The 14,359-nt window shown below is 39.6% G+C and overlaps 1 protein-coding gene across 1 annotated transcript; it reads left to right on the forward strand.

Annotated features, from left to right (window-relative positions):
* Nucleotides 1-1,789: 1,789 nt before the first annotated feature.
* Nucleotides 1,790-3,856, forward strand: LOC137959442 (geranylgeranyl transferase type-1 subunit beta-like). The gene is given in 2 exon segments (XM_068806820.1): nucleotides 1,790-3,027; nucleotides 3,029-3,856. Coding segments are annotated over 2 exon segments (786 nt in total). The 5' UTR covers nucleotides 1,790-2,850; the 3' UTR covers nucleotides 3,638-3,856.
* The last annotated feature ends 10,503 nt before the right edge of the window (nucleotides 3,857-14,359 follow it).

Genomic DNA, 14,359 nt, shown 5'->3' on the forward strand with positions numbered 1-14,359 from the left:
ATTTAAGCCCAAATAGCATAAAACAGAAAAAAAAAACTAAATGACCACTTAACTGACTCATTCAGGGTAATTAATTCAGCCATGGTGTCTCAGCCTGACTTTGCTCAGTATTTTGTCCATAACAAAAAATAGATAGCAAATCTCCATCAATCAGGAATTGCGAATAAGTTAAATTACTCTATATGATGAGTTCCATTGAATCAATAGATCCTTTTTTCATTGGTGGCTCGTTACATTTATGTTGAATTTATGAAAAATAGAAATACTTGATTGACTTAATGTAATCTGAGTACATGACCCCTATCTTAAATGGACGAAAGTAGTAGAGTCCAATTACAATTAAACTACCCTTGTCCCAAATTACACCCAAACTCTAACACTTAAAGATAAGTCATAGCATAATTAAATAACTCAACATAAATAGAAGACTAACATAACTAAAACACCTTTAAATGGAAACTCTTCTGTGAGACCTACTTCCATAATAATTGTGGCTCTGTAAGACTTCTTATTGTGGAAGTCATGTAAGACTTCCATATTTGCTCTTCAACACTCCCCCTCAAGGTGGAGTTTATAATTTCAGCTTACAATGAAAAAGAATCTTGGTCTTCAATTTGCTTGGCGGCAAAAATTTCTTCTTAGATGCAAAAACTTCATCTTTTGTGCTCCCCCTTTTTTGAATATTTTTGTCGCATTAAAATTACTACAACATATGGAATAAAATACATCTTTCTTGTACTTCTTTTTCTATTTCTCCCCCTCAAGCTGGGAGGTAATGTCAGTGATCCTAGCTTGAACCAAATAACATAGATGTAATAATAAGTTCCTCCATTACGGTATCCCAAGTATAAGAACGACACCAAGTACAAACTCTCAAAGGTAGAAATGGGTGATAAGTGGGTAATGTTTGTCATTCACAAGACGGCGATAACAAGACCCACATATACATATAGCTAAGAGATAAGGAACATGTGCTGGAATTAAATAGAAGATTTGAAGATTAAGTGAGACCCATAAAGATACCACGAGCTGGTATCTCTATCAACATGAGCTGGAAGATCATGTGGGACCCATAAAGATAAGATCATGAGCTGGCTTTCTATCTTGGTTCACATGATTAAAGAAGAGTTAGAAGTTGAGTTAAAATAGTCTTTTAAAAAGATAATGTAATCTTATCATGATAGGCTTATATTAGAGAGTTCTAGTTGGAATGTAATTAGGAGTCCTAAGATTGTTTGTACATGAACTCTATCACCTCCTCAACTATAAATAGAGGAGATTATAACTCAGAAATCATCAACCAAGTTTCTTATTTGTCTCTTCTCTCTCGTTTGAAGTGCTCTCTCTACTCTCCTTTATTTTCCTTCTCTTCTCTTCTCTCTATACCCAAGAGCTCTTCTCTTTTTTATTTTTTTTATTTCTCTCTCCCCTTGCTCAGGTAATATTCATAGGGTCCTAAATTCAACAAACGTTAATGTGTGGTCCAACATGTTTTATAACTAAAATCCTATGCATTTACTATTATGGACTCCATAGCATCTAGAGTACCAGGTAAACATAGGGGTAATTAATATAATTTTTTGTATATTTTAATTAGTAGCATTATTTGTAATTTTGTTAGACATTTATGCCTTACATGATTTTTGTATGGGGGCGTCCCTATTATTTATAGGAACATCATTGGAACGAAAAGGAAGCTTGAATGTTAGATCCGGGGGCGTCCCTACAGGTTATGGTACCCTGCCTACGAGCCTCTGTATTCGATCCGGGATCCCAGGAGCTTCAACCCATCGTTTCAATTGTATTTCAATGCAAATGGGGCATATCAACTTGGTATTAGAGCGGACCACTTTGGACGACTCTTCCTCTCCATCGGATGGGCGTACAACCATTGAAAACCTTCGAACTGAGTTTCGAACAGAGATCCAGAAGTTTCGGGAGTCCATGATCCAGCTTTTCAGCTCTCTGGGTTCACAGGAGGTTCCCCGTTCGAGAAGTGGCTCCTATGCGACCTACTCAGACCCCTTCGGGGGAACTTCTGCCTCAATTCAATCTTCGAATTGATGCACAACTCGCTCGAATTTCTACTCGTGCCGTAGAAACGAAAGCAGAGAAATCGGCAAAGACAAAAATCAGCAAGCGCTCTGTCTCTCCAGCGGCGGCGACATCCGAAATTGGAGACTCTGCATGTCCAAAATCGGAAGCATCCTTCCCCAAAACTTCGTCGGCAAAATCGGAAAGGGGTTTGCCGTCAAAAAAAATTTCATTGGACGCCATACGTCCTCCCGAACTGACGACGCCGGAAACCCGAGAGTTCTCTGTCTCGGAAACACTTCCCGAGCATCCGAAATCAGACGGCGAGGCGACCTCAAATCCGCAGACGCACTCTTCTCTGGCAAAACCCAACCACCTGTTCGTCGTTCAGCAACCAGGTTCAAAATTTTGGCCACTCCTTTGTTCTGTTCGCCGTTGGCAACCTCTCAGGCTCGACGGGCTAGCCGTTGGCAAGGGGCTTGAAAATTACAGACGAGCACCATTGCCGGCGTCTACGAACCGACAACCACCATAATCCAGAGAATTTAATTTTGAATTGGAAATGGTTGCTATGGCGGAAGATGAAATTAATGAGACAATGCAGTTCGGTCTCAGACTCATGGTTCCTGCGAATTCAGGAACAATAGGCCCCAATATGCAATTGCAACCATCGTGCTACCGACTCTCACTCTCGCTCTCAACGGCCGAAATGGATCACGACTTGCATAACTCTTGCCGTAAGTTTCTTCACCAACCTTCTTCGCAATTTCTCTTACCCGTCCACAAGTTCTCTGATTTTTTCAAAAAACTTATCCAATGGCACTGCGAGTGTTTAGATGGGCTGACAAACCGCAAAATGATTTTTGTCCTTGCTTCTTCGACAAAGACCGTCATACTTTTTACCTAGGTATGATGCTGGATACACTCCCTTGGCAGTACCAGGACCAAGATATCAATCGTGATCCTCTCGCTTAGTTTCCCTTTATGGATCTTTGATATCCGTGGCTCACTGGCTCGAGCCGACATGAATGGTGTTGTCAACTGGGTTTTATCCTTACAAGCGTGCCCAGTTGATGACTCTGATTTGTGGAGTATTGACTATGAGTCAATCGTGATATCTATGCCAAGTCGTCAGCAGCCTGATGGAAGTCTTATGCCCACTCATAACGGGGCAGAGAAAGACCTCAGGTTAGTATCTTGTGCAGCGGCGATATGTTTTATGTTAGATGCCTGGAGTGGACTGAACAGAGCACAGACAATGGACTCTATCTTTCCAGGCTCAGAATCTCCAGGTGGTGCGGCATCTTGTCTAGTGGCTGTTCTTCAGCTGCTGGGATTTATTGAAGATGATATTGTCTCTAAACTCCCATCGTCTTTAATAAATGACGTGCCAATGCTGCTAGATTGGTGGTTGCAGAGGCAGTCTGTGTATTGGGGTTTTCCAGGTTGGCCCCACAAGGCAGGTCCTATATGTTATGCATTTTGGCTTGGTGGGATCGATGTCGGTTGCAACATGAATGTTGAAATGCTAAGAAGAATCACGCCCAGAGCAGGGTGCAGGGTTCTTGAGCAGCATCCATTTCAGTCGTTTCATGTTGGCTAGCATGTTGATTCTCATGCTCTTATTAATGTGGTACCTTTGTACATTACATGCCTTATGTCAGACAGGAGTTCAGTGTGTGCAAATTCCTGTTAGGTTCTCTTGCCATGGATCGTGTCACCCGGCGTTCCCCTCTTGGTTCCAGTGTTGAAAATGAAGAAAAAAGTGTTGTAGTTTCTGAACGTCAACTAGTTGCTGGCGATTTCAGAGAGAGAAGGTGAGTGAGGGCGTGAGGAGAGTGGAGCTCCAAGGGAGGACGAGAATTCTAACTATTCTACTGGAATTAATCTACTGGACTTTGGTTGACTCATTTCAAGTTTTCGTCCTCCTTATAAACCATGGAAGGGACGCATACAAGTGGGCCAAGATTTGGCCAATTAACTTGACGCAAAAATTACAAAAGTACCCCATGACTTAACCTGAATTTAACAACAATTAAGTCTTATGCCTAGCCGTGACTCTCAATGCTATGGAGTCCATAACAGTTCCAAACCACTTGCCTTGTTCCTCCTGGAGGCATTGGTCTTTCAGCACCGGTTCCAACCATTTTTGGGACACTCTTGGCCGTAGCAAGGGTGGATATTTCCATTGTTGCGGTGAGTTTAGGCAGATGGGTTACACACAGGGGCTCCGTTATAAAGCGCGCTCTTCACGCTGATTATGTGTTCAACCTGGCTAATTTTGGCGGGATTCATGGATGGACCATGTTGTCACCAGGACCTATTGATACCATTGTGCGCACAGAGTTGTCCAGCAAGGAGCAACTCTACTCCCTTTATGCAACTCTCTAGCTTGTTAATGTAAATATGTATATGTAAAGGGCATACTTGTCTTTTTCTTTGGTCTAAGGGCATACTTGTAAATTTTGTCGTCCTTTTCCTTTTCGAATAGGGTTTCTAAAACCCGACGGATTTTGTAAAATTGGCGTGAGAGTTTTGAATATACAGAAAAACCTCTCTGAAATCAGGGAGATTTACACAGATAGGGAAATCGAGTGATTTCGCATCGATTTTTCAGTGTAAGGTGTTTTGGTTGCTCTCGTACTCGAATTTTTTTTATTTTGCTCGGTTTGTGCTCGTTATGTTCGTCTGATGCTTTCGTGCCGGTCGTTTGCTCCTCGCCTGGTGATCCCTGGTGCTTAAAGACGTCTCGCCGCCCCGAACAAGCTCTATCGTGGGTTGAATCCTCGTTTCGGCACCCTCAAAGGTTGGTTCCTCTCCATTTCTCGGATATTTGCAGCTTGTTTGCTCTGTCTCGTCGACTTCTGGTATTCACCTGTGCGATTTCTGTCCGTGGAAGGCATTACGGACTCGTGGAATTTTAAAAAATTCCTGCAGTAGGTTTAACATTGAAATTGGTTGATTTTGGGGTCTTAGAGTGGGTTTCGGACATACCTCTATTGGTGGTTGCTTGAAGTCCTAGTAATATTATTTTTTTGAGAAATTGTGATATAGATTTGTGTTTGTGAGGGAAGTTGATTATAGTGGCTGGGTTGAGAGCTAGTTTCAGTTTGGAATTACCTATCTATGGATTCAATTAGTCAGGATATGAAGGTCATTTTTGTCCGGTTAAATGGGAGTAATTACTCACTCTGGAAGTTTGTGATGCGAAATTTTCTAGTTGGAAAAGATCTATGGGATTACATTGATGGAAATATTACTGCTCCAGAACCTACATCCATTGACTTCATCAAAGAAAATAAGATGTGGTTGACTGATAATGCAAAGATCATCACTTGGATCAACAACTCAGTGGATCAGTCTATCAGTTTGCAACTGTTGAAGTATGAGACTGCAAAAGAAATATGGGACTATTTGGAAACTCTGTAAGAACAGACAAACTTTACCAAAAGGTATCAAATGGAGACAAAACTTCGGTCTGCTAAGCAAGGTGATCGTACTATTCAAGAATTCTACTCGTTTATGACACCTTTGTGGGATCAACTATATATGATGGATCCACCCTCCTTTCGGAAGCTCCCTGAATATACCCGAGCATGTGATGATCGCAAGCTTACCGACTTTTTTATGGCTCTTCGCAATGATTTTGAACTGATACGAGGATGTATGATCCATAGAACTCCGCTACCCACCTTGTCTGCAGCTGTATCTGAATTGGCTGAAGAAACACGATTGAGGTCTTTTGGTGGGATTTCTTCCAGTAAGACATCATCACTAGATATGTCACACGTACTGGTCTCTGGAACACACTCTTATACTCAGTCATCAGGGGGCATACTTGGTTCTGGAACACACTTTCATACTCATCAGTCATCAGGGAAGCCAAAAGTGCCAGTTCCACAAGATGAATGTTGCCAGTTCCACAAGATGAATGTTCCTACTATCATGGTAAAGGTCATTGGAAACACCAGTGTCCCTCACTGCAAAGCAACAATAAAACTCAAGGCAATTTCAAACCTTCACAACATCATGCCTCTAGTCGTCACAATCAAGGCCATTTCAAATCTGCACCACATCATGCCTTCAGTCGTCCACCTCCGCATAGAGGTTTTCGTCCATCTGCTGCCATTGGATCTTTGGATTGTTCAGGTGCCTCTTCTGTCCCAGCTCCCACCAGTAGTGATTCTACGTCTGATCTCTCGTCATTAGCTACCGAGCTCACTCGCATTCTTGGCAAGTCGTCTGCTCTCAGTACTCAATTTGCATCTCATACAAGTAGGTCTTGTTTGGCTGGCTCTAGTGACACTTATAAATGGATCTTAGATTATGGAGTCACACACCATATGACACCCCACTTGTCTCTTTTATATGATTGTGTTAAGCCTTCTCACCTAGTTAACATCCAAGCGGCTAATGGCTCTCCCATGCCACTAGCCTCGGTTGGAACTGTCACTCACCCTACTTGGTTTTTATCTAATGTTTTCTATGTTCCCCATCTAGCTGTTAACCTTCTTTCAATTGGCAAACTTACTGATTTGGGTCTCACTATTACCTTTGCTTCTGATCATTGTCTTATACAGGATCGCCAGTCCGGGAGGCAGATTGGGATAGGCCATAGAGAAGGTGGTCTTTACTTGCTTGATGATTTGAAATTGCCAGTATCTCTACAGGTGTCTAGTTTTTCAGTTCAATCCATGTTGCAAGATTTACTTTCTGTAGATAACTCTTTTTACTTATGGCATACTCGTTTAGGACATGTCTCTGCTTCTCGTTTACAGTTTATGATCAAACACAATATGTTAGATTCTACTATTAAATCTTCCCCTCTTCGGGATTGTGTTGGTTGTAATCTTGGCAAACAATGTCATTTACCCTTTACATTGAGTCACTCAGTTACTTCCTCTCCATTTGATCTTGTTAACTCTGATGTTTGGGGACCCGCACCTGTATCCACAAAAGGTGGGGCTCGCTGTTATGCATTGCTTGTTGATGATTTTAATCGTTTCTCTTGAATATTTCTTATGCATCAGAAATCAAACTTCTATTCTATTTATGTTCAATTTTATGCTATGGTGCGAACCCATTTTTCCACTCACATAAAAATTTTTCGCTCTGATTCAGGTGGTGAATATATGTCATCTTTATTGAATGATTTTCTGAAGTCTGAGGGTATTATTCATCAGTTGTCTTGTCCTTATACACCTCAACAAAATGGTGTTGCAGAACGTAAACATCGTCATCTTATTGAAACTGCTCGCTCTTTACTGCTCCATGCCTCTGTCCCTTCTGAATTTTGGGGGGAAGCCCTTCATACTGCCACTTATTTGATTAATCGAATTCCATCATTTGTTTCTGGCAGTATCTCTCCTTTTGAACGGTTGTATGGTGTTCGTCCTACCTATGATCACTTGCGAGTCTTTGGTTGTGCCTGCTTTGTTTTATTACCCCCTTCCTGTCGCACTAAATTGTCTGCCAAATCTGCATTGTGTGTGTTTCTAGGTTATGGTTTTGGTCAAAAAGGATACCGATGTTATCATCCTGAGTCTGGTAGACTTTTTGTTTCTCGCAATGTTAATTTTTTGGAACAGTTCTGCTACTTTCGGATTCCGTTGTCTACTCCTGGTTTGCATGATACAAAATTGTTACACATTGATCCATTTGTGCCTAATGAGCCCCATGATGACCAGTTACTCATTCACCATCCGTCCACTGACTCACCCTCCATCCGGAGGTCTCCTCTACTATGCCTTCACAACAGTCACATGCAAGTACTGACTTACCTTTTCCAATAGCGCCTCTCCCTCTCGACTCTCTGGACTCTGGTGATCCGCATCTTGCCACCCCTCGCGTTTTCACTCGTGTTTGCCGTCCCCCTCAGAGGTATAGTCCATCTTCCTATGTGCTCTCTTCCTCCTATCTAACCTTTTTGTCTAAGATTCATTCTTTTGTTGGGCCTAAGTCATACAAGGAAGCTGTATCCGATGCAAATTGGCTGCAAGCTATTAATGATGAGCTCACCGCCCTGCACCAAATAGGTACCTGGGAGTTGGTTCAACTTCCTCCCGGTAAGCATGCTATTGGTTGTAAATGGATTTTCACTTGTTCTTATTATGTTACTCATATCATACTACCTTTATATGTTGGTTATAGATGCATTCATAGTTGCATCCATATGAGTTTGACTAGGAATTATAGTTCTTTAAAAAATCCCAATTAGAGGAATTTAATTTACAAAAAAAATTAAATGATTGGACAATTTCATCCATTAAACCAACCTCAATCTATAAGAAGGGTAAGTTTGTCCTTACATTCACCATGGGAATTGAAACTATGGAAAACATGATTAATATACAGACATAAGATACAACTCTAAAACTATTAGAGTTAGAAGATTTATCGAATTATCTCAATCATGAGAAATATAAATACATGCATATAGGATGCATTCAAATTGTTTTTAAGCCTCTGACCCTCATAGACATGAATACTTGCATACAACCAATTTTAAGAGATGGTAGGAATTTAGATTGGAAACCCTCTCTCATGGGCGTTATTGAAATCAGTCTTAGTAGAGGACCAGATTATTTTAATATTCACCCTAATTTAACTGTATCTTTTACATATGGAAATTTAATGGAAGCATTACTGCTCATGCTCCTTACTGAGGGATATAATTTTTTACTTGGATCTAAAACCATTGCTATAATTATGAGAATCCATTACAAAAATTCCTATGACACTTTATTGTGACAACCGAGCAACCATTCACATAACTACAAATCTAGTCTTCCATGATGTAGAATTTAGGATCCCATGATAAGAAATTCAACCAAACTAAGAAGAAGAAGGAGAAGAGAGAGAGAGATAAGAGATCAATCACCAAGGGTGAGAGCTTGGATGAAGGAGAAGAGGGAGAGCGCCTACCAAGGGAGATAGCATGGACGAACTTTGGGGAAAAGGAAGAGAAATCTTGAATGCTCTACCTCTTAGCCAAAACCTCTGTTTTTAGCCTTTACAATGTCCTTTTAGGGTTACAACATTATAAAAGAAGAGACATAAAAAAGATAAGTATTTACAACATCATGCCTTCTTTATGAGAAGTCTTCTTATTTACCCATATGCCACCTCTTAGATGTGTGGACTTTCTTTTCTTGGATGTGTGGGCATGAGCCCACTCTTCTAACACTTTTCTTGGACATGTGGGCTTGAGCCCACTCTTCTAACACATGAGATAACAAAGCATATTAAATTGACTACCACTTTATTAGAAAAAAAGTTTATAGCTAGAGCTATTTTCATGTACTATATTCCCTCAAAGAATCAACTAGCAAATATTTTCATCAAGGCAGTTCTGGCCGGTCTACTTCAGCAATCATACTACAAACTTGGTGTGTTGAAGGGGAGTGTTTAAAAGTATGATTTATTTATTCAAGTTAATCATTTTACTTTTCTCTTTCATTATTCATAAGAAGCCTAAGGGCACTCTTGTAATTTGATTTGAATTTTGTGATATAAATTCATTCTAGAAAGGAGCTCACCCTAAGCTGAAACTAAGGGGATCTCCTCAATGTGCTCCCTAATACAACCCTTCTTGATCTTGTCTTCTCTCTTAGTCTCACCACCTTGTTATCTCTCTTCTTCCTCTCCTCTTCTCTCTTCTCTTCTCTTCTCTCTTCGTCTTCCTCTTATTCTCCACTAATCACCTTAAGATTATGAAACCCAAGAATCATACACATTATTTACATATTTCAAATACTAACTTTTTTTTCTCTAAAAAAGGTATTTCTCACCATAGAAAGGGTGAGATTGTTGGCATGAAAGGTCCCCATGAGTTATTTTTTGTGATAGCAAATACTTGCAAACTAAATGTAATATTTAAATGATCAATGTAAACAAAAAAGAAATAGTTAGAAAGAAAGTTGACAATACTGTTGTTTGACCAAGTCAAATAGACTAGTCGTCAAATGCAAAAGTTTCAAAAGTAGTGTTTGAAGTTAGGTACTTAACTACAACTTGACCAGATGACATGAGAAGAAAAACAAGTCCTTTGTTTAAAGTTTTACTAGAGGAGCATGGCACATGAACAATGTAAGATTTAGGATCCTATGATAAGGTACTCGACCAAGAGGGTGGGAGAGGAAAGAAAGAAGAAGAGAAGAAGAAAAGGAGAGGAAGGAGGAAGAGAGGAGAAACGTGAGAGAGGGATGGCTAAGGAGATGGAGAGATAGACAGAGAGAGTTTAGAGAAAAATCTAAGGACAAATTCAAGAGAGAACAGAGGAAACTTAATGATCTACCCCTTGTCTTGAGTTTTTGTTTATAGTTGAGGAAGGAAGTTTACAATGATTACAATGTCCTTAGGCTACAAACTCTCAATAGGAAAAGACATAAGTAGATTTACATCATCTTTTACTCTTTACCATCTCCTTGACGTAGGGAAGGTGTTAAGTACCTAGCCAATACTACCCAAAAGACCAGCCTGATAGGAGCGGAAGGCATAGGTACTTAACCCCGGGACCATAACATCACACCCACCGTCACGAGCCGACGACCACAGTGGCTTAACATATAGCGACGTCCGGGATTAACACACACAACTGTCTGGGATTCGCGATCGCCCGCGAATGCTAGGTGTTGAACTCACGACGTAGTGCCCGCTATGATACCAAATGTTAAGCACCTAGCCAATACTAACCAAAAGACTGGTCTGTTAGGTAGCGGAAAGCCAAGTACTTAACCTAGGACCATAACAAAAGGTATTTACATTAATGCCCCTTCGAGATGTCTTCCAACAAAAAAAATAGAGAAAGATGAAAGGAAAAAAACTCAAGTAATTGATTCTAAATGGATGACTTAAGAGATAAAAATATCTATTGCAACCGGTTTAGTGTCCCAACCAGATACCTATAGAACGACATGAACCAGAAAAATGTCTATTGAATTTTTTTTCAAAGGACAAGCCTAACAACCTCAAGAAAAGATAAAAAGTAGTAACAAATATCAATCGGATGGTGTGTCAGTTTTTGGTTCAATGGCACACAAACAATGAGTTTTTTTGCCATTTTGATCGACACTATTTAAGCTATTTCATGCCTTCAACTTTTCAAAAAGGCTATTACAATGATTTTTTAAGGTTATGACATATACTTGTAATATGAGATTTTCAAATCAATTATTAAATCCCAATGAAGGAAATATTGCGTAAAAGCTAAGTATCTGAGCTCTTGAATCTAAAATTGATTGAGTACTTAATGTTTTTCTTTGGTGAACCTGTTGTGCTTATTTGAAATTGATTGATTTGAGTTCAACTTAGAAGTTCCAGAGTTTTCAAACTCACTATATTGAGTTTTCCAAAACTCATTGTGCCTATACTTTAAAATTCATTGTTTGAGTTCAACATTGAGTTTCTCACTACTAGGGTAATTTCCAACAATTATGCTCACCCTCTAGAAACTTCTTTGAGGTCATCCATGTTCCAACTTGTTTTTTATTTTATTGTTCTACAATTACACTCTCGCCTATCTTTTAAAAAAAGAAGCTCACACTCATTATTGATTTGATAAGTAAATTCTTATTATTTTTCTTTAGAAACTGGGTTTGAAGTAGAGTATTGCTTTGTCATGTACATCCATCTAAAGTTTCTACATTCGTTTGGAAATATGGGTGATGCGTAGTCACCTCTTTTGGTTAAAATATGATTGCTACTGTCAATGTTTTCCTCTAGTATTTGTTCAAATTATCAATTTTTTATTGCTTCAAAGCAATGGCTAGACCTCCACCTACAAAGTATAGGAGTATGGCCAACATCCAACTCGATTCAAGTCTCTTATTCTTTACTAAAGAGGTGATTTTTGTTTTAGCTACCCTTAAAAGTGAGTTTTCATGCCTAAAGAAGTGTGTGTTTTAGCTACCAAAGAGGCCTTTTATTTGGCTTTGAAATTGAGCACATTTTTTTAGACCATGACCATTTTACTAGTGTATGGAGCTTTGTCATACAACTAGGAGTAGTTTTCTTCTCCCATATTTATTTTGTCTAAGTTTGGTTCTACTTTCTTTTTTAGCCCTAGCATGAGGGGGAGAAGTAGAAGAAGTACAAAGAAAGAGGTACTTTATTTTTGGGACTATAATAATCATGTAAGAGGGAGAAGAAAAAGTGAAGATTTTGCATTATAGAGACTCATTATACTTAGTTATAATCAAATGAATGAATTATTTCTCTTCCAAGAATTCAACAAGCTGATTGGTAGTTGTAGGTGAAAGTCCCTTTAAAAAAGTCTAGGTGCTTGTACCAAGTTTTGCTGGCTATAAGTCCCAAGTGTTGGGTTTGTGATATAAATTGGACCTTTAAGTTATGCTACTATAGATGTGGTTTTGCCACTAATATTGGAACATTAAACTACAAGGCAAAAGATCCTTAACAGTATAGTAGCAATTTGAAATAATGATTGTGAATCATTATAAATCTTGGTGCTCATTGTGGTTGAGTGCTTGAATAATTGTCTTGATAGTTTTGCTGCTCAAAATTGAAGTTAAAGTTCAGACAAGCCATTAAATTTTGATAAATTTATTCAATCTACCCCACCAAATCTATGCTTGAAGGGCCTACCATTTTCTCTATTGGGAACCAATGTATCATTGCCTATAAGGCTTGATGACGTCTGTTAGACTATGATTTAATTAATTTAATGTTAAGGTGAAAACACCATGAGAGTGGACGTAGCAACCTGAGTTTGGCTTGCGAACCACTATATAAATCCAACTATCACAATTGTGTGCTGGAAAAGGACTTCCACATTGGTTTAATAAAAAAGAGTTTAAATATTGTGATACAAATGCAAAAGGTCAATGGCTGGATGGCATGTATTTGGAGAGGAATCGAAGAATTTGGGAAGAACAATGAGGACGTGGAGAGAAAGAGAGAGAGAGAGAGAGAGAGAGAGAGAGAGAGAGAGAGAAAATAGATAGAGGGGAGATAGACGAGGGTGCTCAAATTCGTCCACACACTTCTTCTTCTTCTCTTTTTATTACATCTACTTCAAAGGAATGCTAGCATAACTTGACACTAGCATAGCTTCAACTAAGCACAACGTACATTATTTATTAGCAACTGAGAGATTATATAAACCATATCAAGTTCCCTTCGAATTGTAACATTTCAACCGCCACAACTCCACACACCACAAAACCCCCCCCATCCCCTTACTCTTCCATTTAAAGTGCCCCCCATCCCCTTACTCTTCCATTTAAAGTGTAAATGTTATGGACTCCATAGCATCACGAGTTATCAACAGGCATAGGAATTAAATTATGACAATTTCCTTTTAATGTAATTCCATTTAGTTTGGTTTGGTTTAGATGTAATATGGTATGAACCAATTGACCCATGGGTCTAATTTGTATTTTTGTCCTCAACCCTATTTATGGGGACGTCAAGGTGAAGGAAAGTAAGTATTGAGAATATTAGAATTAAACAGGTCATATTCTCCCTCAGAGGTCTAGGTCAGATTCTCCCTCTGAGGTCCAGGTCGAGCTTCCTTCAAAGCTCAATCATTCCATTCCGAATTCCACCATTCCACGTTTCAGAAAAAAAAATCCTCTTCCAGCGTCAAGATTCAATATGGAGGGAAGAGAGGAAAGAAGGGTGACTCGATCCATGGCTAGGGAAGAACCTAAAAAATTGGTATCAGATAGGTCCACCCTTTGGGATTCCTCTTCCCCTGAGGATTTATGGCAATTAGTTGAGGACAATCGTCAAAGGACAGACGTTCAGGCTCAATCCCTAGAAGAAGTACATCATACCACATCTGACCTACGTGAGGCAATCAAATCCATGGATGCGGCCATCCAAGCCCTCATCCGGCGACAAGATGACAGTGGTCTTCGAGAGCCACCACCAGCCGATCATCATCACTACCAAACATCACCACCTCCTCCACCATCAATGGGCCATAACAATCCCCATCTGGGGCCTACTGCACAGGGACCAAATATGGTTCCCAGGTATTTTAAACTCAATTTTCCTACATATGATGGGTCTAAGGACCCTTGATTTGGTTAACCAAGTGTGACCAATTATTTTATCATAAAAAAACACTGGTGGATGAGAAGGTTTATTTGGCCGCATACCACATGCTCGATGAAGCGCTCCTATGGTACCACCAATTCTGAAAGGACCAATTGGTTCAGGATTGGGCAACCTTTAGGCAATCATGCATGATGAGGTTTGGTCCTCCAGTTAGTAGCCATCCATTGGGAGAATTAATCAATTATAAACAGAATGGATCACTAGAGGTGTACGAAAAGACCTTCCAGGAATGTTTGGCCCG

The sequence above is a fragment of the Aristolochia californica genome, unplaced genomic scaffold, assembly GCF_029961685.1.
Source record: "Aristolochia californica isolate CCGP_79_NKW_82.1479 unplaced genomic scaffold, dmAriCali1.0.hap1 SCAF_1, whole genome shotgun sequence".
In the NCBI taxonomy this organism is placed as follows: Eukaryota; Viridiplantae; Streptophyta; class Magnoliopsida; order Piperales; family Aristolochiaceae; genus Aristolochia; species Aristolochia californica.